This window comes from Apus apus, chromosome 4 (genome assembly GCF_020740795.1).
Source record: "Apus apus isolate bApuApu2 chromosome 4, bApuApu2.pri.cur, whole genome shotgun sequence".
Taxonomy (NCBI): domain Eukaryota; kingdom Metazoa; phylum Chordata; class Aves; order Apodiformes; family Apodidae; genus Apus; species Apus apus.
In genome coordinates, this window is record NC_067285.1 from 111199537 (window position 1) to 111224640 (window position 25104).

At 38.8% G+C, this 25104-nt stretch overlaps 1 protein-coding gene across 3 annotated transcripts in view; it reads right to left on the minus strand.

Annotated features, from left to right (window-relative positions):
• The window catches only part of CTNNA2 (catenin alpha 2), a 512527-nt gene that overhangs the window by 98898 nt on the left and 388525 nt on the right, over positions 1–25104 (minus strand). For all 3 annotated transcript variants that reach the window (XM_051617316.1, XM_051617315.1, XM_051617318.1), the window contains one exon: positions 10304–10456. In XM_051617316.1, the coding sequence (XP_051473276.1) occupies positions 10304–10456 (153 nt within the window). The remainder of the gene's footprint in view (positions 1–10303; positions 10457–25104) is intronic.

Genomic DNA, 25104 nt, shown 5'->3' on the forward strand with positions numbered 1-25104 from the left:
TCCCATCTTTAGATTACAGATAAATTAACAAACTTTAGTACTGAGGGGAATTCACTGTTGAATTTACTCAGAGTAATTGATTGTGGATCAGGTACCAGCGAGAGGTTTCTAATCAAAACTTGGGATGGAGGAGTTTTGGTCTTCCTAAATAATAAACACACCAGATTATTGTCAATATATCAAGGGACATGGGTGTGGGTGCCAGTACAAACAGTCAAACAGTTAATTTCAAAGCTCCCAGTACACATCTCTGCCACAGGAGCTCTGAAAAGCCAAGACAGCCAGCATGGGTGCTCAGGAACACTTAGGCAATAAGGTTTATTTTGGCATTCCCACAGCTCCAGTCTTGGCACCATCATCATAACCACTGCTCTTGTTAGAATCTAGCTAATAGGATGCAGGAAAAAAAGCAAGACAGAGTACACTATGAGCCACTCGTTGCCTAAGCTGCACAGACATTCCCTGTACCACGCCAGTGTACCTACAGTCCTGGTATTTGGAGATGCTTTTTGCATTTGCATATTTTTTCTGGATTAATAAACTTCATTATCTCTCCTTGGAATTTTGCTGTATATATCTCAACTGCAATCTTTTTAAAAATCAAAGTCACTATGACTTTTGTTCAAAAATAATGAGATTTTTTGATTACAACTTCTTTTACATCACTTCAAAACTCCATAATTAACCATGCCCTTCTGCCTGCAAGTCTTTGACACGGCTTTCTCTTGTGCATCTTCTGCTGATTTTGTCTGCATGTCCTTTATTTCTGACTCATTATTTCCTTGTCAATGCTCTTTTCAGTCTCCTCAGAAGTACTTAGTGCTTGTACTGAATTTTTCGGCTTCTTAAATAGTTCTAGCCCCTCTGTCTCTTTCCTGAATGTTGGAAATGGCTCAGTAATAGACGACAAATTCCTTTTCTCTATAGTATAAGCTGTTCACTTTATCTTTTACTTTGTCATAAGTTTGGAATGCCAGCATAGCTTCTTCTGTTTCATCCTTTCTTTTATTCCAGTCTTGTTCAATGTGTTCTTCAATGACCTGGATGAGGGGATGAAGTGTATCCTCAGCACGTTTGCTGGTGATACAAAACTGGGAGGGGTGGCTGACACTCCAGAGGCCTGTGCTGCTATTCAGTGTGACCTGGACAGGATGGAGAGTTGGGCAGAGAAGAGCCTCACGAGGTTCAGTAACAGCAAATCTAGGGTCATACACCTGGGAAGAAAGAACCCCAAGCACCAATATAGGTTAGGAGCAGACCTGCTCAAAAGTAGTTTGGAGGAGAAGGATTTTGGAGGCTGAGGCCACAGCTGGAGAACTGGGTCCAGTTCTGGGCTCCCCAGTTCAAAGGAGACAGGAGAACTGCTAGAGAGTGTCCAGAGCAGGGTGACAAAGATGACTGGGGTATTTGGAGCATCTCCCTGATGAGGAAAGGCTGAGAGAGCTGGGACTGTTCAGCCTGGAGAAGGAAAGGCTGAGGGGAGACCTTATCAATATATACAAGTATCTAAAGGTGAGTGCAAGGAAGATGGAGACAGGCTCTTCTCAGTAGTTCCCAGTGTCAGAACAAGGGGCAATGGGCATAAGCTGGAACATGGGAAGTTCCATTTAAATATGAGGAAAAACTTCTTTAGGGTGAGGGTGACAGAGTCCTGGGCCAGGCTGCCCAGGGAGGTTGTGGAGTTCCCTTCTCTGGAGATATTCAAGACCCACCTGGATGCAGTTCTAGATAATGTGCTCTATGTTACCCTACTTTAGTGGGGGAGTTGGGCTCGATGATCTCTAGAGGTCCCTTCCAGCTCTAGCAATTCTGTGATTCTGTGATCATTCCCCTTAAATTACTCTTAAATTTCATGCTCTAAGACAGGTTATTTGATTAAACTCTTCCTTCTCACAGTGAACCCTAGGATGTATATGTAAAAGCACAGTTTGTAATACTCAATGATTGAAATATCACCATGCTAATGCATCACAGAACAAAAGACAAGACGATAAACTTTTTACATAGTAGTAAAATGTTAACCTGTCTTAAGCAGCGGAAGTGAATCCAAACTTAAAGCTACCACAGGATAGATCAAAGTACCCTTTTCAGAGAAACACTCAGAAAAGCATCAGTTATGGTTAGAGTTTGTTGCCAGAGACACAAAAAAAAAAACTTCATAAAACAGGGTTTCAGAGTAGAAAAAAGACTGCGGGTAGTGAGGTGGGACTAGCTTCTTCCAGTTGCTAAAAGGACAGTCAAAGGGAGAGGAAAGGGACATGGCTTAGTGGTGGGCTTGGCAGTGCTAGGTTAGCAGTTGAACTTGATCACCTTAAAAGTCTTTTCCAACCAAAATGATTCTATGAAAGAGCAGTCTCATAAGTGATGCCCTGCTGACAGATGAATAAAGCAAGTCAAGACATATGACTATCAGAGGGACAGGCAGGTACCAACTTCTTTTAATAAATTATCTCAGAGGTTAATACCACTTAATGAACTTCACACTTCCAAGAGCAATTCATTTTGGGGGGTAAAAGATCACTTCTTCCATGTTGCCAAAAAAATAACAGGTTGGTCAATGCAAAAGGCTAGCAAAAATTTCATCTGCTAGACAAAGAGGCTTTTGTATTTGCTGCCTAATGAAAAGAATTATAAAATAACCACCCAAACCTAAAATAATCTGAAGGTAGGTAAAACACATACCTGCCAATATTTATTGCTAGCTGCTAAACACAGTGGGCTGAGCAGTCCTGCAGCTGGGAATTTTACACTGTGTAATCACACAGATGCCCTGGATTCATCCTGACAATTTGAGAGCAACACCTCTGATAACAACCAATTTTACTTCTCTCATTAATGAAGGAGTAATTAAGGAGAGCTTGTATCTCTTTCAGGGCCTTCCACATGCTTTCATCTCTTCCCTGATGGAAGGGGTGACATGTCTGTAAATAAAAATCATGTCTATTAGATATGTTTAAGCTGAAAGTAAAGAAGACATTGAGGTTCCAGAGGGCCACTTCCACTAACAGGTTTACATATTCAGTCCCTTCAAAGCAGCCCTTCCTGTGGAATTAGGGGATGGTTTCCAGCCTAGACATTCTATGGCATCTTAGTATAGCAAGGTTACAAATTCAAACAACTGGTTAGGAGGAGCTAAATTCATGTTACCAATTAAAATGCTACTGAGAGCTCTTGGTTGTAGTATTAATAAGTTTAAAACCAGTCAGAGTGCTATGTGATTGGACTGTATGAGGTAGTAGGCATAAATGGGTACTAGAGTTTGTAGGAGTCATTTTACTTTGGGAGAAGGTACCACAAGACTCACATTGCAGCAGCATGATCAGGCTCAAGAAGTGAGGCCCTAGCTAAAAAAGTGTTATTCACTAGAAAAAATATTTTTAAAAACCACCCAGTGATTAAAAAGGGAGTAATTGGAATCCATCTCTCTTATAGGGGCCATAAATAAGCTCAGCTAAAAGTTAATTATCTTTAAAAAAAACAAAACAGCTAACTGGAAAACATTGGGAAATTATGAGGAATATCTTTTTCTGCAAGAAGAAAACCAGATATTTCTCATGAAAAGAATTAATAGAGCATATAAAGAAAAGATATGTTAAATAGTTGCAAAGAATCATAAGTGGCCAACGTGTATTTTCATTTGTAGAAAATCCTCCAGTATTATTTTTTGTTCAAATGAGTAAAACCACACAGTACAGCCATTTGCTAATGAATTATATCCTATATGAAACTAAAGAAGAGAACCAGCACAGCACTGGCTTTGTGTCTACCGTTCTAAAGCTAGAGATGTATTCAAGTTGACATGGAAATTCTGCAGCAACTTACCAGTCACTTTATGTATTTTTTAAAATCTCTCCTGGGAAGGAAAAAAAGAACCATCATTATCCAGAGGTTGCTAACTTCATGTAGCATTTGCTAATTATGTACATTACAGAAAGACACGTGAACAAAGAAAATTATCCTTCAACTCTTTTGGTATTGTATGAGATCTAGAAGTTTAGCATTGTAAAAATAAACGGAAGGGACAAATGAATAAAAAATTACTGAAATCACTCAGGCTAAAGCTAACAGTCTCACAGATGCTCACATGCTTATTCACCAGGATGTTTATTAGTGGGAAGAAATTTTGGAAACAAGACTGTATTGCTAGAGAAGACATCAGCCCTTTCAGCCACTCTGGATTGCTGGGTTTCATCAGATAGCCAAATTAGAGAAGTTCTCTACTGCCATATTGTTTAATTTCAGCCATGTTTCTATGTTAATGATGCAGCCTGAAGATCACAGGCAAGTTCTGCAACTGCTTCCTCCTGCAGCTGACTTTGTAACCCTCAGAGCTGGACCCATATTTCCAGAAGGCAGGGATGGCTTTGGGATGGAAGCAATCTTGAAAATGTAGACATCGATTATTTCATTCCTATAATAACCCATCTTTTTCAGGGACAGCTACACAAGAGGCTCAAAAAGTCACAAAGCACCACTTATTTCTGTCTCACATTTTCTGTAAGGCAATTTGATTTCATTTCAGTGTTAATCTAGAAACCAGAAGATGAAACTGGCATAGATCTCAATAGAATACCAATATCCAGTGGTTAATGCAAGCAAAAAAGCCAGTGTGGAGAGTTCACCAATGATACACCATTTGTTTATGAACTTGGAGTTCAAAAACATTAGATATTTGCCAGGTGAAGAGATGGACTAACTAGATCCAGCTACATTAGAGACTCAGAAGAAATAAATGCAAAAAATTCAAGCTTTTCAGCTCTCATTGCAGAGAGACTCATGGTTTTGTGATTGTCAAAATTGGACTCATAGTTTTAGTTATTATCAATAAGCTCATGATGTTTAGGAATTCAGAACATCTGTTGCCCATGCAGGGAAGAAAGGCCTGAGATGGAAATTAAAACTAAAATGAGCAGATGAAACATTAGGACACAGAGGTAGCCCAGAGCTTTAATTTAAAATAAAATCTCTCAACTTGAAGGGCTTGAATTACATTAATCCATGACTTTCTTAACACTCCTTGATTAGAACCAAGGATTACTGTCTTCTACATATTATTTCTTAACTAGCTTAATGTCAACTAAAAGAAAAATACAAGAACAAAAGCTAATCAATCTGTAAGAGGAAACCCAGATATGCACAAATTGTTCATGACAGAAGTTGGATACAGAAGCTATGAAAGAATATTGATGCTTTTTCTTCATTACCAGAAGCAAACAGCTAGTTACATCCTCTGACAATGCAGTTGAATAAAAAGAATAGAACTTTTCAATATGGACACTATTTGTGAAATGTATCAGTAGGAACACACTTGGTTCCTTAAAACCTGCAGAAATAAATGAGCAAATTTTTATCCTCTTAGGCTTGTTACTCTGGGTTTTATCTATCTTAAATGAAAATTCAACTCAGTTCATGAGCTTGTACAACATATAAAGAAGCACAAGCAAATCATTGTTTTATGCTCCTTATGAAGATCATGAGTACTTCCTGAAAGTGACCTCGGGTGCAGCACTGTAAGCTCTCAGAGCTCCATCCATCTCAAGCTCATCACGGACTCACACAAAAGAGCTTCAGTCCTTAAGAGAAAGTCAAGCTTTGTGTTGCTCAGTGACCCAACACTCTCTGAGAGGTATTTCTGGAGTGAAAAAATGCTGGGTTGGATGCTGGTTCTCTTACTGCTGATGTAAACCTAGATTAAATTCAGTGTCAACCATCATAATATTTTCTTTCATGTTTTTTCCTCTTATTACCAAACCAAGCCAGCAGGGTCACTGAGAAGGTTCAATTGCTTTTTTTGTGTGCTCTGTACACTAGCTTTGTTTTTTTCCTCCTCTTGTCTTCAGTGTGCAGGCCTGCTTCCACATTTATGATGGGAAAACATACAGTCTGAATTGGGGAGCTACAAACAGTTATTGGAAAATGAAGAGTAGCCTGCATCATGTCTTATAAAGAAGTTCAAACACCAAATGCCCCCCTTGACATTGTACCAGAAAGAAAAACCTCCTAAATTCCCCAAAGTAACCCCAGTATCCTCTTCAAAGTGGCAATTACACAGTCAGGAGAAAGTTAATAAAGATTCCTGCAAGCTTAATGGACAAAAAGACTATAAAACAGAAATGCTGCTGCTAGGTTTCACCTTCTACACATTACTGTCCAACCTTGTGATACTATCGATTTGCTTGCACTATATCGAATTTTAATCACATATGCCAGAACCTAACACAGTCCTTCCACTATCCAAGTCCTCTTAGATGATAACTTTGATTATTTTGGCTGTCTACAGAAATTTTAAAGTTTATATAGGATGAAACTGATCAATACGTGTAGGCTCCACAAAATGTTTCATAACAATTAATTCAAGCCAAGTTGGTAAGACACTGTCTTTCCTAAGTATTAGTTTTAGCTGTTTCAAATTAGGTGCTGCATCAGTTCATGCTGAAGAACAAAAAACTCACTTTGTTCCAGTTTTCCTGGAAATAAGTTTCAAGGAATAATAATGCAACTGGATTTAAGTCTTGTAAATGTTCACTGATCATCAAATCAGGACGTGCCTCCATAAAAATATTAAAAAACCCCAAACTTCAATCATTAGTAGAATTCTCTTGGAGTTTTCTCCAACCCCGTGAGGGTGGAAAGCCTGATCCAATCCACTAATTTAACTAGAAGGCCCTATAATACGAATCTTCACAAGTCTTAATTAAACTTCAAACATGTTGCTTCCTATGGAGAGCAACTAAACAGCTTGCAATGATGGCTCTTAGGAGTTCATGGGATGCAGAATTCCATCTTATGGGAAAACTGCTTCAATTTAATAATTTAATATTGCAAGAAACTGTCCAGAAGACTACCAGTTAAACCAAGGAAGCTTTACTAAACAGAATAATAAAAATTAATTAATTAGCTGCCATATTATGCTCTGATAGATGCATTGAATAAATCTGAGCTGATTTATCAGTCAAGTGCCTTTGTGGTAGGTATTATCTGTCATTAACCTTATGCTACAAAATGAAAGCACCTAAATATAGAAGTTAAATGACTTCCCAAGGTCACATCTGAAGCTGGGAAGACAACTCAGACATTTACTGCCTTTCAATCATTAGAGGTAATTTTTTAAAAAAAAACATTAAATGGATTCAGGAGGTAAAGATCATAACCTGAAAAGGCACCACTGATTCTCTAAACACAGTTTCAGAAGGCAGGGAATTTGAGAGATGACTCTTGAAATATGATTTGAAGAAAAGGAGTCTGCCATCCAAGCTTGGAATGGTACCATCTAAATTCTATATTGTGTTGTTTTTTTTAACCCAGCTATCTGTATGAAAATTGGAGTAATTTTGGATTATTCACATAATTGTTAAGTGGGTCTCATTCCTAAGGTGCTCTGACTCCTTGTAGTCTGCAGGGAGCCCAAGAGAAGAAGGCTTCCAAACATACACAGATAAAGTGCCTCAAGTTTAATGGGCTGACACCTTACACTAGGTTTCCAGGAAAACCTATTGACAAAACCAGATGCCAGGAAAGGTCTGGAAAAAAATGAGAATTCATCTTTGTGGTTATTATTCTCAAATGAGGCATATCAGAGGGGGTCAAGTGAAAAGCAAAATACAAAACGTTGTGATAAGAGGTGAAGGCAAAACACTTAAGCCATGAAAGCAGCTCTTGTGCAATGTGGATGATAAATGAAAGTTCACTTCCATAAGCCTCACTCTAACAGCATGTATTTTTTAAAATGTATGTCTATGCAAAGAAAATTTTGCCATTTGTGTTCATCAAATACCAAGAAATACATTTTTCTTCCTTGAAATGTTAAAATGTAGCTTTTACATTAAAAAGTATTAAAACACAGGGTATTTTTCCTGGCCTTTTGATAGACTTTCTGTTGAACTTGGTAAGATATCCAAGAAATTCAGATTCTGATTTTAAAACTAATGATGAATTCTGTAGAGTTTTTATGGTATTGGAGCTTCGGTTCAAAATTCCTCCAACATAAGCAAGTGCAACTCCATATCTTGCATATATTACCAGGCAATTCTGGCCCTGTGCCTGGGAAAGGATCTTATATTCCACAGTCACTTGATTATCTTTAAACCACATTTTACTATTTGCAAACTACTTGACCCACAAATGCATTAAAGCCCATCTGCTAAGATATCACTGTGCATTGTTAAGTAACATGCAGAAACCATTTTAAGTCCAAAATCTAGTGTATGAGGATGTACATTTATTCCAAATATATTTATTTTCTTGTGCAGTCTGATAAACCTGAAACCTGGTTTCAAAATTCCACTTGCACTAGAAATCAATTTATTCGAGCAATTCTATTATCCAAATCAGAAAGAATCCTTACAAATAAAAGACTAAGATTCACCTAAAATAACCCATCCTTGGAGAAGAGCAAGGATGGACCCATAGGCTAGTAGCAGATATGAGAGACATACAAGAACCAATTAAAGAGCTGCTTCTAATAGCCTGAAAATGACCTCAATGGAATAAAAATATTAGATGTTAGGGACAAGTCATCTACTGTTACTATCATAAATTATTTTTTTGGGGGGGTACCTAAAGATGACCACAAAATGCCCCAAAACAGTGACCAAGTACAAGTCTAATATAATGTCAGGCTTGTAAAACCAAAGCTAGACAACTATGAACACTTTTGTTGGGTTTCTTCCAGTTGAATGTGGTTTGGTTTTTTTGGTTGGGGGGCTGTGTTTAATTTTTTATATTTTTTTTTTTTAACTAAAACCTTGATACTTTGTGCCCTCCTTTTATGTCACTACCACTTATTATCTTCCTAAAAAGATCTACTTAGCTATAATTTAGCTTCTTACTGATGTTATTAGACCTGTAATTGCAGCACTTTGTTGCAAAGCTGTGGAGGAGGGGAGTGCTATAATACTCACCACTATGTTCATTGCAAATTATGTATAAGATTACAACCCTGGCTGCCACTACAATATAGCTATGAATATTGTGGAGGGGTTTAAGTACAAACACCTGACTCACAGACCCTTATTCCCACTAAAAATACCCCCCCGCACACACACACTAAAGCCTAGCTTTAGTTAATAGTAATGGAGAAACTCTTACTCCTTGCTTCCCTCAGGTACTAGAGAAATAGGACAATGCCTCTTTTCAGAACACAAGCTGTTCAAAGGTATAGTTCAATACTTGTCAAATCAGTAGCTCCCTAATAGCATTTTCCTCTGCTAAAGAAGCCATGGATGGCTAGAAAGAAATGTTGCAAAGGGGCTACATATTGTTCAAAACAATGCTAGTACAGTGAAGTCAATAATGCCACATAATAATATTAAGCAAACCACTCACTTGTCTTCAATAAATGCAAGTATTTTTTTCATAGTTCTTGACCTGTTAAAGGACGAACTGAGATGACCATTACCTTTATTTTATTAAAAGTCCATTTAATGAGAATGCAGATTTCAATAATTTATGCTTTATACTACTCATGGTAGAATAAAACTATTTAAAAATCATCCCTGAAGATCTGAAATTATCATTGTTGACTTTACACCGTACATCTCTTCAGAAAGAGACAATAATAATGAATGGAATTATAGAGTCATAGAATGCTTTGGGTTGGAAGGGACCTTCAAGATCATATAGATCCAACCCCCCTGCCATGGGCAGGGACACCTCCCACCAGACCAGGTTGCTCCAAGCCCCATCCAACCTGCCCTTGAATACTTCCAGGGCTGGGGCAGCCACAGCTTCTCTGGGCAACCTGTCCCAGTGTCTCACCACCCTCACAATAAATAATTTCTTCCTAATGTCCAACCTCAATCTCCCTTCTTCCAGTTTTGATCCATTACCCCTCATTCTATCGCTATGGCCTTAATATGGCCTTAAAGCTATGACTTCTCCCTTATGTCCTTTTCCCTATTTACTTTCAGACCGACAAGCTCTTAAGTCTAGAGCAGCCAGTACCAGATACCCTGCTGTGATGCACCTATTCAACTCTTTACTTAACAGAGATTAAGATCAAGATCTATCACGCTGTTAGAAAAGCTGAACTGAAATTCATTTCTTCATGCTCATGACTTTTGACGAAATAATGGAAACACAATTTTTAACATGCTTAATTGCTTTAACGAGAAACTACAATACAGAACATGCTCCGTTCTGCCAGTCATCCAGACATCTGCTGTGCCATCACCAGGATAAAGTTAAACTCTTGAAATCGGTATTACAGAAATGCCACCTCTAACATTTCAGCCAATATCTAATTTTCCTTGCCTGTACTCGAGAGGCAAGGTGGAAATCTAGCTGTGTTAATCAGGTCACTTACCTCAACTAACTTGTTTGCGTGTTCACGGAAGACCTGAGCGTACTCCTTCACTTCCTTCTCATTACCACTTTTTGCTGCCTCGATGAGAACCAGTAATGGGACGTTGGTCTCCAGGAATGAATCTGATATATGATCCATTACTGCCTTCCTTAGCTGTGAAAAAAGAAAGCAAACCAGTAAATAAAAAAATTATCATCAACATACACTCTCACTGCATTCATTGGTTACTTGCATTCAAGCATTGCTGTGCTGCACCTCACAGCACTGAATGGGAGTGGGTGTTTTATTCTCTCTTTCCTCCAAGTTATACATGTGCAACAAGTCTACAAATACCAAACACTTAAGGGTCTAGGCTCTGCAAAACCCTCCTGAGATGCTTTCTGACATACATCGAATCCTACCGGACTGAAAGGATTACCTACGGAACACATTGCAAATTGATGAGAACTGAAAGCTGCACACATTTCTGTACAAAACAGTCCAGCTCCCTTAAAAGCCAAATACGGATTAAGGATCTTAACTTCTAGCAAACATTAAGAAAACTACCCTGAATAATTCTAAGCCTCTTCTAATTCCTGTACTGAACGGTATTCTATGCAATAATGAGGATTTCATTTAGCAAACGTCTTGTGCTTCATATTGTCTTTCAAATACCTCCAGCAGGTATAAACAGGAAGCCTTTCTAACAGTTTTCCAGGTGGATTAGAAAACATACTACAAGTTTTTTCAAAGGAGAAAAAAAAAAAAGCACCCTACAAGATACTGAAGATCAAACACCTGTTATTTCATAAAGCCACATTTGTTTGAAACAATATTATCAACAGAATCACATCACAAACTTCTTCTAACCTTTATAATAACCACTAATGAAAATCAAACTTCCCTAGAATTTGAAAGACAGTCAGAAAGATGGCTGAAATCTTAAGTAATTCTTCCTGGAAGCTTAAATGCTCTACAGGAGTATGGATCAGAAACATTTTTAGCATGTTCTCCCGAGCTTTTTGGTTGTTAAGAATGAAAAACTGTGGACTCAGACACAAGCTGGGAGCTATTCAGCCTGCAGGTCTGGCTAGCCATTAGTATCCTTAAATCATACATTTTTAGTCAGGTGAAATATCAGGAAAGGTAATTTTCTCTGTTCTGCAGTCCAGAACAAGAAAGCTCTAGCTATTCAAGGTGTCATCAAAACACCTAATCATACTGAAAGCTGGTATAGTGTTAGGCATTAGAAATACACTAACCAAGATGAATTTGCTGTTTGGCAGCAGCAATTATCAGCTCTGTTTAAGCAGGGAGAAAGCTAACTTTGAATATTTCAAGCCAGTCCCTGAGTGGTGCAGTAAAAGCAAAGCAGCATACGGGCATTTGCATGCAGTATTCCTTTTATTTTTATTACAACTAAAGCAGCCAAACTATTAAGAACAGCAATTCTTATTTCCTCTTAGAAAAAAAATAAAGAAAAAAAAGAAAATCATTCTACCCAAATTCTACCTGCAAACTATTTTTCCACTTCCAGAATGATTAAGGCACTCAGAAAAGCTAACACAGTAATACCCACAAATGGGGAAAAAAAGACAAAAATATAGAAGAATAGATCAGAGACCTGCCAACACTTAGGAAGCTGGTGTGTGGTAGCTACTACCTATCAACATTGTCACCTTGTACTCTTTCTTTTTTTCTCTCATCAACCTGCTGATATCCACTTGTTGTCTTTTATTCTTATATTGGAAGCTCTTTCAGACCATCCTTTGGGTCTGTTTGCACAGCATTTAATACAATGCCATCCTGATCCAAGACTAGTTTTCCTAGAGACCATATCAATAAAAAGATAAGCAGTGATGTTGCTCCAAATGTATTAAAGCATTGGAAAAAATGAAAAAAAAAAAAAAAAAAAAATACCCTGAGATGGGATGTTCTAGAGAATAGTGCATCAACATGGCACTCTGCTTTATCCAGCTGATAGATTTCCAATCACTGTGCATATCCATCCTTCCCTGAAGGGTTTCATCTATAGTCAGCACTAAGGGAGAGATATTGCCAGAAAGGGTTCATCTCGTGTTTGCTTAATCACCCTTCACAGATGTCCATCTCCCAGCAGTTGCTGAGGAACTGCTCCCATGGTAGATGCTTCACATTACAACAATAATTAGACTTTTTGGAATCCATGCTACTGAAACAGGCCAAATGGTAATATTTCCAAAGCAGCACACATAGGTTTTAAAAATCCCACATGGCTTCCATCTCACTTTCAGGGAAAAAAATCTTTTTAAAAAATCCCCTTGCTCAAGTTTAAGATGAGTATCTTTAAAAGCTACTCTTCAGTGCAAAGAAATAACTTCAAGTGTTAAAGGAACACTGGCATTTTCTGTTTATATCACTCCATAAGGACATCTCAAAGTGGTGTGTTCAATGAACAAGAAATTCAAGTTTTAATCAAGGTTAAGGTAGTATTATAGATAGAATTGTAAAAATATCCCCCATGGAACTGTAAGAAAAATCTCAGGATGTTTAAGTACAAACATATTTTCATTTATATTAAATATCTTTAGTCTACAACCACATACCTGAAATCAATAAAAAGGACAGTAAGAACATCAGCTCACCATCAGTTTGGAGATTACCATTGTAAATATACAGCAGAGATATATATAATAAAAATGAATGAATAAAATGGATATCTTGTTTCTAATGGCAACTGTATGTTGCTTTCTGCAGCCCAGAACTGCAGCAGCTGAAAAAAAATAATCCAAATTCTGACTGTCACAGGTTTGATAAATATAAAATTAACAAATTCTGTTTTCCTGGGATGTGATAATCATGGATGTCAGTAGCACATTTCTGATCCCTCATATAAACATGCACCCTAATTCCTTCAGAAATTGGTTCTCTGAGGTTTAGGACGCCCTTGCACTGAAGTTGAAAGGTATAGTGAATGGTTTTTATATACGCAGGAGGCCACAAATTTTGCCATCCATCACCACAAGCTGTAAAGAATGACTTGACAAAATCATTTGTTACGTGTGACAGGAGTATGAACATAAGACATTCATCCAGCAGCTCAAATGGATACATGACAAGGTGATATGAATTACACAAGACAAGACATTTAAAAGTATTAGCTCAGCATTACCAGTCTATTTGATACAATCGGGGCTATTCATCAAGGTAAGTAACTACTGGGAAACTAATCTTGTATGTTCCTCCGTGTACTGCAACAAACTCCAGCCAAAGTGATGGCTTTTGCATCCAGAGATGTTACTGTTTCATACGACCAACACCAGTTCAGAAGGGAATGAGAGAAATCCATGACTTGAATTTAAATGCTCGTAAAACGTGCGGCAAAGACACGTCAAGTTTTATTCTCAAACCAGGATGAGATCTTATGCTTGTACATACACTGACAAATGTCTTTGCAATGCCTTAATGTACCCAGCATTCTGATGTAAGTATTATGACACAAGTACTCACACAATGCTTCAGGATTTTTTTCCCCCCACTGAATTTTTAAGTGAGAGGTGATGTCAAAGTGAGTAGTTTCCACTACGTGAAACTCCATTTGTTAGAGGAGAAAGCACACTAAGCAAAGGACCAGTTTAATCCATTTTGTCATAGAGAAAGCTCTATCAATTAATATATAGCTAAAAGAATAATAAGTTTATCAGACCAGCAGAAAGATTTGGAAGGAAAACATCAAGACCTGCAAACAGTCTGAAAAGTATGGTTTACCACAAGGCAGATTTTTGTACCTTTCCAGTTCAGTCAATTTAGTCAGTTTATGGTGCAGAGTGAGTTGCTGTTTTTCATAGCATCATGTTCTACTGCTCTAAGCACTATTTAGGGCTGGTTTATCATTGTTGATTCACAGCTGTAATAGAGCTCAAAGAGGTTAAACTGCCCACTGAAACGATGTTTTCCATGCCTCTATAATAATTTTAGAACCAAAATGGCTCAGTGCTACTTACAGTCTAGTAGAGAACTAAATGTCTAATCATGACACTGGAAGGTAAAGTCCCAGCAGGAGAGTAATGACTCTAACAGATTGTTAAACTTTACAAAGACTGCCACTATAAAGCTCTCTTTAACAAAAGTTTACCAGGGATTACCTTCTTCACCATTTCCTGAACCCAGCTCCAGTTTGCAGCTGCAGAGACTTCCCAAACAGGAATCAATTTAATTGGAAGAGATTAAAATAAAGCTCTGCCCATTGCATTTAAAGTGTGTCACATCCAATATATTATGAAATTGAGTTCTGGAGAATAAGACAGTGACCATTAGAAGCTACTGGAATGAAGCATTAAAGAGTCTCAGTCGATTCTGCACATGACAACCCATGAAGACATGACCAAAAAATGTTAGACTGCGGGATGAGAAACATACCTGAGAGTGGTTTGGGTTGGAAGGGACCTTAAAGATCATCTAGTTCCAAATCCCCTGCCATGGGCAGGGACACCTCCCACCAGACCAGGTTGCTCCAAGCCCCATCCAGCCTGGCCTTCAACACTGCCAGGGATGGGGCAGCCACAGCTTCCCTGGGCAACCTGGGCCAGGGTCTCACCACCCTCACAGTAAAGGATTTCTTCCTAATGTCTCACCTCAATCTCCCCTCTTCCAGTTTTAATCCATTCCCCTTGTCCTCTCACTCCCTGCCCTTGTCCCAAGTCCCTCCACAGGTTTCCTGCAGCCCCTTCAGGTACTGGAAGGCCACTGTAAAGTCTCCCCTGAGCCTTTCCTCTCCAGACTGAACAACCCCAGCCTAACAAACCCCCTAATGCTGTTAATTAAGTCTTGATATATTAGACAACAAAAAGACTGCGTTTAAAGCATCCATCCCACTTGGACAATGAAACTACAGATTTCTGGAATAACTACATAAAAATATTTCAGACTTGAGCCTAAGCAAAAACTCAGGAAAACATTGCATCACAAAGACCTAGCATATGTCTTCTCCTTTTTTTTTTTTTTTCTTCTTTCCTGTGTGAGAGCTTTTTTCTCCATAAAAAGGAGAAATCAGGAAAAGTCTGGGGATGAATTTACTAATAGAAAGCACCTTGAAGTAACAAGCTTTGATCAGAACTTTGAAAGAGAGTAAGACACACAAACACCCCCTTCCTTCTAATTGTAGGTCACTACAAAGGATTTCTCAAAACTGTATTCGGTTAGAAGCACAGAAAAAGCTGGTTACCAAGTGCTTAGGAAATTAATCCACATTGATTTTTTTTTTTTTTTTTTTTTTTGAGGGTGGAGGGTGAGTGGGTTGTTATAAATTTTTGTGACTTAGGAATTTTATACTGCACTTTCAAAAAGCATTTGTTTTTCAGCAAGACCAAGCCTCAGGCTTGCTAACAACACTGGTGGAGTTACATAAAAGCAGAAAAATATGTATAAGCTTTGGGGACAGACATCCATGTACCTCCCAAGCATATGACTATTGTCAGGGTAAGAACTCTGCTTTGTTTCATGCCTGGACAGAGAAACAAAATCCCAGCATTGACTGGACTGCCGGGATAGTATCAACGATGTATTATATCTACCAATAAAGAATAGACTAATAGAATAATTTTAGTTCGATCAAACCTTTAAGACCATCAAGCCCAACCCTTAACCCAGCACCACCAAGGCCACCACTATGTCTCTCAGCACCACATCTACCTGGCTTTGAAATCCCTCCAGGGATGGGGACTCCACCACTGCCCTGGGCAGCCTGGGCCAGCACCTGACAAGCCTTTGGTGGTGACAAGGAGAATATGGAAAGATGAATTTGCAGAACAGGGCATTACATGTAGGAAAAACAAAGACTGTAGGATGTTAGCCCAGTAGAGAACAAAAGGGATGGGACTTTTAAGAATATCTGTATGAAAACTGAGGAGGGTTGTGAAGTATCAAAAATGTCACCAAGACTGCAAGCCCAGACGGTCTGATAAAGAGGAGGGTAATGAGGAAGAATAAAAATAATGGATTAAATCAAGAACTGCAACACATTGTGTTTCCTCACGTGCATGCCAGGCTCTATTGACATGTTATTTAAATCAAGTAGAGTGGCTTTGGTGTTTCTTTTACAAATGCTGTAAATAGAAAAATAATTGGTGACAAAACTATTTTCGGGAAGTTAACTAACTATTTAGTGACAAAAGGGAAAGTAATCTATGAAAACCTTTCACTATAATAAGCGTGGATAGTCACTTCACTTTCAGGCAGATAGATCTGATAAGCTTTAAAGGGTTAACAGAGTAAGTGCTACATGTGTCACAGTTTCCCACCTACCCCAACTCCATGAACATGCTGATGTTCTTAATATTATCATCAGCTTCTCCAATACCTAGAGATTTAGCCCCAATAGAAAGCTGATGACAGATACCTTTGGTAAACCAATCTACTGGAGTTCAAGACAGTGGCTGAAACAAGATTAAAAATTGATTATGTTCTACAAAAATGGGATTTCTCTTCATCCTTTCCAAGAGTTAGTGAAAGTTACAAACAGATCCTGGAGAGAGATGGCCAATACCTGATATAATAAATCATAACCCATGCCTTTCAAGAATGTCTTTACTGCAGTGAGATCATAGCCTGGGTTTTTTTTCTTGGGTTTGTTTTGTTTAGTTGGGTTTATTATTGTTTTGTGTTATGTTTTGTTTTCTTCTCCTTTCCAGTGGTTTCTGCAAAGGAAAAACTGAAAACAACACTTTTTCTATTTCTGGTTGCTTGATAACAAGTACCATTAAAGACATTTTATAATACGTTAGAAATAGTGCTATTGAACAAAATAAATGTCAATTACAAAACAAATTCAGTGTTGAAATCTCATTTGGAAATTAAATTCTACATACGTGGCCATTGCTCAAAAATCCCCTTGGAGGACAGAATTATACAAGTCTTTGAAAAAGGACTATGGTTCCTTTACATTTATAGTGCTCCCTGCCTCATGCTACTGCATGAACCAAAACTTGAAGCAATCTTTATGAATCCAAGCTTCTATAAGTTTCTTAAGCTGATGTGACTGCAGGTCATTTTCTGGCTGAATACTGAAAGTTTTTTTTGTATAAAACTATTTTCAATAGAAATTTCGTGGAATAGTTTTTCAGTTGTTTGGGGGTTTATTGCCTTGGTTTGTTTTCTGAGGTTCTTTTTGAGTAGCAACATTACACACTTCTCTTGATCTCTCCCACCCTTGCAGTGTCTCTCATTAAAACGAGTTTTTAAAACTCTGTAGTTGTTTCTCTGCAGAGCCAGGCATCTTTCTAAGTTCCCGGAGTAAGTACAAAGATTTATTGAAATATGTGAGCTCTTACGAAGACTCATTATTTGAGGAATAATAGACAAACTCTATGCAGTAACCTACTCTAACTCAATATAGCTGTCACTGAGTTTTGCCTCATAATTCCTCACAAGCCACCTTGAAAGGCCAATCCTCAAAACTTCATTCAGTTAAAAACAGTTTTAAAAATCAAGTCCCTATTTCAAAAAAGCAAAAGCAGCTCTAGCTACTGCACTCTAGATTTTGCCAGACAAAAATAATTCAGTGTGTTATGTTGCAGATCAAAGTTTTCTTTATTTGATGAAAATATTACACAGTGTATCCTTACACAAAACTACCTGATATGGGTGTAGTTTCCTGAAATATGGCACCATATGTGCACCAGTAAACATTATGTGTAGAATAAATTAAACTGAGCCGTATAATTAGGCAGTAAGGAAATTACTACAGACCTGAAAGAGTAAATCAGCAGTATTAAAACACTCTCCATTTCCTCTGAAACACTTCAGAGCACCATAAAAACCTCAATGTCACAGTGAAGAACATCTAGAAATTGTGCCTTTTGAGGGAGACAAAGACACGTGTTCAAAGAAGTTGAAGTAAAAATCACGATGAAATGCAATTTAATTAACAGTTCATGGACTTGATCTTTTTAGACCAGATTTTCAGACATTTTTGTAAAGCTCCTTTCCTGAAGTAAATACACCAGTTAGGCTATCAAATGGGAGCAGACAAGAAGTAGATGCAGTTTTTGAACAACATGGCAGGGGCTTTCATGGCTTGCAATCCAAGGTGGTGCTGTTCAGAGCATGCCTACTTCTGTTGCTTGGAGGAAGGAGTAGAAATTCAGTGCAAGCTGGAAGAGCACAGGACTTGCCAAAGTGCAGCATGACTATCTCTGCTTTATAACCCAGTATCACAATCCTCTTGTCTAATAGAATCACAGAATCACCAAGGCTGGAAAAGACCTTTAAGATCATCAAGTCCAAGCTACAATCTAACAGCACCACATCCCCAGACCATGGCACTAAGTGCCACATCCAGCCTTTCCTTGAACACCTCCAGGGATGGTGTCTCCACCACTTCCCTGGGCAGTCCATTCCAATGTCTGATCAACCTTTCCATGAGGAAGTGCTTCCTCATATCCAACCTAAACCTCCCCTGGTGCAGCTTCATGCCAGGCCCTCTCGTCCTGTCACTGGTTGTCTGGGACAAGAGCCCAGTCCCCACCTGACTGCAACCTCCCTTCAGGTAGTTGTAGAGAGTGAGAAGGTCCCCCCGAGTCTCCTCTTCTCCAGGCTAAACAACCCCAGCTCCCTCAGCCTACTGGTACCTTTGTACAAGCTGCTGGTGAAACCCAGCAAGCAGCACTGATGTGCACATAGTGCTGCACACCCACATTAAATGCACACAGGAAATATACGTATTGCTGGCACAGAAATAAATCTATGTCAACATTTTATGAGCTGCTTTCAGAAAGCCACCTTCCAGATTTTCATAATCAACAGCACTAGAGTCACTGCAGGTGAAAACAGAAGCTATTAAGCAACAAGGAAAAGGTGATAAGTTTCTAATGAGCAAGGGCTGATGCAGAAGGTGGCCTTAGGTTCAAAGGCACTTAGGTTGACTCATGGCTGGCTCCCTTTAAAAAATGCCAACATCTTGTCAAGAAGTATTTTCATGCAACAGAATAAGGCAGTATCACCAATCACACTGTGCTTTCTCTTGGGAACAATCCATACCTCATCTTTGGTAATATAACACAGCCTTAACAAGACTGCTGTGGATCATCTATTTAAGTCTGACCTTGCTTCAACTTTGCCTTCACAAAATAAATCTTTAATAAACATTCACACAAGGCTAAATTTTGAAATTATAACCTTCTTGGATATTCTTCTACTACTTAACACTTGCATGAAACTTTGTATCATTAAAATGCTGTATCAACTCTCACAAATTCTCAGTGTTTTGCGAGCTAGGTAGGGTCCACAACCTTCCCTCTTCATGCATTTTTAGCCCTCCTTATATTATACAGACCTTGAGTAAAAAAAAAACAAAACCAAAAAACAAACCTTCAGGATTTATAAACTTATCTGGTGCCCCCTTATTTGCAACAAAGGGCACTTCAGAACTTAACATTTATAGTAAAGAAAGGCAGAGCTTGTTTCCCCAGCCCTCCAAGAAGTGCACCTATTGCTGCAGTGTTACTGGCTCTATAGCTCGAAAGCAAAAGCCTTATTCACACAAACCTACCTTTAGGCTCCTACCTTCTGGGTGCCTAAATTAGGAAGCAGCTCCCTCATGACTCCCTATATATGAAGAAATATGATCTTTCACAAAATATGTCCTGAAAACCCCAAACCACCCTCTGAAGGTGAACACTCTATGGACTACAGAGGAGACAAAAGGTAAACCAGCTTCCTTATATTATCACCCGATTTCCATAATTAATATCAGCTGGTGTGAATTCTCAGGGTTCTCTTTTTCTTTTCCTCCCTCTCCCTTAATATGAGGGGGTTTGGGTTCAACTTCTCAAAGGAGCTCAAGGGAATTGGTTACCTATTATAGAATCACAAACCATAGAACGGTGAAGGTTAGAAGGGACCTTAAAGATCACCAGGGTCCAACCTCCCTGCTGTAAGCAGGGACACCTTCCACTCAACCAGACTGCAAAAAGCCTTATCCAACCTAATTAATTAGATGTAATTAGAATTGGATTAATTGCTTTATTCTGAAGCTCTTAGTTTTGTTTTGCCTTCTGAGCACTCCTACTTTCCTTGGGCTTATATCTTTATGTCCAGATGCTATGCACCTCTTCCAGCTGGTACAACACTGAATACCTCCGTTGAGGCAGCTTCGCCTTCAGAAGCAACTTTACTTTCTGTGTTTCAGTTTTTTCTAAAACAGGACAGCGACTCTTCCTTGCCTTTAGAGAGCATTTTAGAAAGGAGAAAGGATAAACAAACAAAAAACCAAGTACTTTAAAGGACTAAGAGATAAGGAGTGTAAAAATTGCAGCTGTGCAATGGAAGGGAGGTATGCTAGAGAATATGGCTGACAGGAGACTAATGAATACCATGTCTGTAGCCCATCATAGAATCATCAAGGTTGGAAAAGGCCTTCAAGATCATCAAGCCCAACTGTCCCCCCTACAAGCCCTAATGACTAAACCATCTCCTGAAGCACCATGTCCACCAGTTTTTTGAACACCTCCAGGGATGGTGCCTCCACCACCTCCCTGGACAGCCTGTTCCAATGCCTCACCACTCCTGTGAAGAAATTGTTCCTAGTATCCAATCTGAACTTCCTCTGGTGCAACTTGACCCCATCTCCTCTTGTCCTATTGCTGGTCACTGGGGGGAAGTGGCCAACACCCACCTCACCACAACCTCCTCTCAGGTAGTTGTAGAGGACCACAGCCACATGTGAAAACCCTTCTTGGAAAATCATATGATAAAACAAGCTACAGGTCACTGTAGAAATCACACTGAAGGGGTTATTTATGGATAATAACAAGCAGAACAGTAGGAGGTCCTACAACTAAATATACCTTGGAAAATCTGGATTGTTGTTGCAGATAACAGAGTCAACCATAAAAGGACCACAGTCTTGGCCATAAAAGCTTTTTTTGGTTCTAGACTGGTTTTCTGAGGAAATGAGGCTCATCACAGTAATTCTGCCCATTTCTTCAAACACATTTTAACCTGTTGGCCAATGAAAAGGCACCTGAGAGACAGAAAAGGTCTTGATGATGCTAAATGGCTGAAGTGGGATGAAAAAATGTCTGGGTAGGGGAATGGTGACTTGAATTAGAGCCTTATGGAGGGAAATTTCTTATATAATAGGATGTTGATGTTATTTTGTGGGGGGTTTTTTGTTACCTTCCCAAGAGGTTGAACTGGACTGCACTCAAAATCACAGTCTCAGGTCACTAAATAGTAATCAGATGGCAAAAAAGTACCTTTAGGTACTGCACACAGAGAGAGATATCTAACAATAACATTAACTTTTTATTAGACATCCACTCCATTCAAACAAAAGCCCAGGACCTCAGTCTAAACATTCATAGCACAAAATACTTTCACTGAAATGCAACATAGAATGTAGTTATTTCTGGATTTTCAACTTTGCAATTCCTTCCAACATATTTTATATTTTTTGAATAAATATTGTTTATAATAAGCTTCTATTGCCTAAACCTGCAGGGACAACCAGAAATCCGACTTTAAGAAAACTACGGTACTTTAGAATTTTTTGGTTTATTTTACTTTGGAAGAAAACCTGAAAAATTCAAATTTATCAAAATGCCTTAAAGCAATCGAAAACTTTAACAATTCTGAAAAACGTTTTTGATTTTCAATATATATTTGTACACATATATTTACATTTGCAATGATAAGCTAAAAAAACCCAACCATTTTTTCAATGAAAATTTGAAACTGCTGAAAAAATCCAAATGTGACTTTTCAATGCTGTCAAGTGTCAGGCTTTCTTTATTTATTTTGAAAAACTGTATTGCTAGACAATTTCTGATTTTTTTTTTAATTTTAAAGAAAGTGAAAATTTTCTGTTGAGTATTTTTCTCCTGAAGTAGTTCTAACCAGCTGTAGCAATGACATAAACCTAGTTCTGTAGGAGGTGGAAGAATAGTTCTTAACAGTTGTATCATAGAACTGCAGTATCATGGAATGGTGAAGGTTGGGAGGGACCTCAAAGATCATCTAGATCCAACCCCCTTGCATGGTAAGGGACACCTCCCACTAGATCAGGTTGCTCAGAGCCCCATCCAACCTGCCCTTGAACACCTCCAGGGATGGGGCTTCCACAACCTCTCTGGGCAACCTAGGTAGGAGGGCATGGTTTCCAGTATAAACTGAGGATCACTGATAAAACAATCTTCCTATTTCTTTACAGTTCCTTCCACTTGGAGGCATCTGAAGTATGAGTCTGGCTTGAATAGACAAAAATGAAGAATTATTTTATTTCAATCCTCTGCAGAGGATACTGCTGACAGGCTGCTCTGTTAAAATTAATAGCAGCACAGATATCTGCTTTTTAAGAGAAAACTAATGGCTTTGGCCATTATTCCTTGTGGGAAAAACGAGGGGCTAATAATGCCTGAACAAGCTCAACTGCTCAACTGGAACAGGACACAAGGCAAAGAGCCGATGGCAGCAGGACAGGAGGCAGCGGCACTGACAGGTGGGACACCAGTGGTGGTGACAGCAGAACAGCTGGTGCCTTGCTCATGCAACTCCAAATGATCTATAGACTGTGTTGGGCCTCGCTAGGCATCAGCTTCTGTGTTAGCCAAACTCTTTGGTGTGTCCTTCCTGCTTATCTTTGTTTCAATGTCACGGCAGAGCTGCAACCCTTGAAACACCGTCTGTGCGTGCTGCTTGATCATTTGCTGGGGTAGCCAAACTTGAGGAGGTTTTTTTTCTCTAGGGAGGTAAAACAAAGAGGCAAAATAACTGGCATCAACAAGTACCCTGCTGCTGGTCTAGCTTGCTGTACCTCCCAGTGAAAAAAGTTTTTGTTTAGCTTTTTCTTGTGTGTGTGTGGTTTGTTGTTTGTTGTTGTGTTTTTGGTTTGGTTTGGTTTGTTTTTTTATAACAGACTTGCATACCAGGGGGAAAAGGAACCCAAATCCTGCCAACTGGCACAACTTGTTATCAGACACAGAACTCTGTGCTTTTTCCAAATTGTTCCAAGTAAAGTAAGAAATGGCAGCAGTAAGCTATGAGCTGGGGAGACTTGTCTGCTTCCAAGAACTCGTTCTGTCTGACATGGGTTGATGTTCTTACTGGCAGTTTACATTAAGACTTACAATTAGATTTCCATAATTGTTTTCTAATGCCCAGGAGAGTTTAAATGCTGAGTATAAAAGATGTAATTCCATCAGAACAGGAAGTATTGACATGACTGTAAATTGTGAGGTGGAATTTTAGCCCCCTGCAGCTCAACCACAATAATTCCACATGTCTGCATGTTCTTTAGATAATCAAATAAAATCTCAGAAATAAAGAGCTAGGTAACCTGGGGAGAGAAAGAAAAATCAGTCTTACATGGTTGACTACTGAAGCCTTGCAAGAAAGCCTGACTAGCAAATGAAATATATGTACCTTCTTCATTACCAAAATATATTTTGTAGATTGACCAGTTTTATGGTGGTAACATTAAGCTTCGTAACTCTGACAAAGAAGGCTGCTTCAAAAGGTTTTGATTCATTAAAAACAAGACACATTATGGTATTCAAAGGTGGTTGTGTCTCCCATGATTTAGCCCAAAACAGAAACACTGAAACAGTAGGACACTGCACTCTCAGCTGTGGCTCATTTCTTCTTAACCTTCAAGCCTCACTCCTAAGCCATCAAACCAAGCCCTCAGAGACACCTCCTCGTTTTCTGAACTTCAGCTGGGGGTGTATGGACAGGTCTGGGTAGACACACACATGTATACTGTTGATTAGACATGATAAAGAAGAAGATTGATTATACTTTTAAAGCATAATGATTTATACTTGGAGTACATATTGTTGAAAGCAGAGACTCCATCTCCCTCTATGCTTGTGCAAAAGCTAGCACAATTATGACCTAATTTTGATTAGTTTACTCTTAACGGCCAAAATTTAATAAACGTTATACCTACGTGATTAACTTTGTAAATATCAGCTTGATTTCCAAGCAGGAAAATATTTATGTATGTGCTTCACTTTACCCACATGTAGAGCTCCAACCTTTCTGAGACAGAATTCAACACCCATGGGGCTGAATATACATGAAGAGCAGACAGCTTATTAAGAAAGGTGCCATTTTTATATCACGTTTAGGAGTAAATTTGGCTTGAGAGATGAGTAATTCAGGCAACCGCTGAGAGCCTCACACAGAACAGCAACTCATGTTAGTCTGCTACTTCCTTCAAGCAGTAAGAACAGAGGTGGGAGGCAACACATGCTACAAGCTCCGCTGCAGAACCTAGGATCCCATGAATTTGGAGGTCAGAACAGTGGAGATCTTTCTCCTGTGATAAGCTGAGCAACAGATGTGGTGCTAGGCTTTATACAGGAGAGTCAACGATTCATGTTGTCTCCAAGTCCATTGCAATTTTTTTATTATTTGGATAAATAAGCTCTGAGAATATTACCCTCAAACGCATTTGCTTTGAGTTAAGGAAAAGATTTAATGAGCTGAGTTTTAGCAGTGCAGAGCACTGACTTCAGGATGCCTATGGGAGCCACTCTTTCTGAAGCTCTTGTGTTGCAAATAGGTGTCTGAAGATACAGTATGTCTTTACTTAGTCCTGCAGATATGTGGATTTTGGATCATTTTCAGAGAGACAACCTATGTTTGGCCAAGTAGTCTTTTTTAATTGTTATTATTTTTACAGGAAATGCAGAATTGGGATCATTTCAAAAGGAGAAAAAACAAAGAGGTAAAGAGAGGCAATCCCACTTGCCTTGACTCTAAAGAGAAACCTACAGAGTTTCTCCCTCTTGTTTGCCAATCTCCTTGCTATTATTTTCCAGCTCAAGCTTTTTGAAGAAATC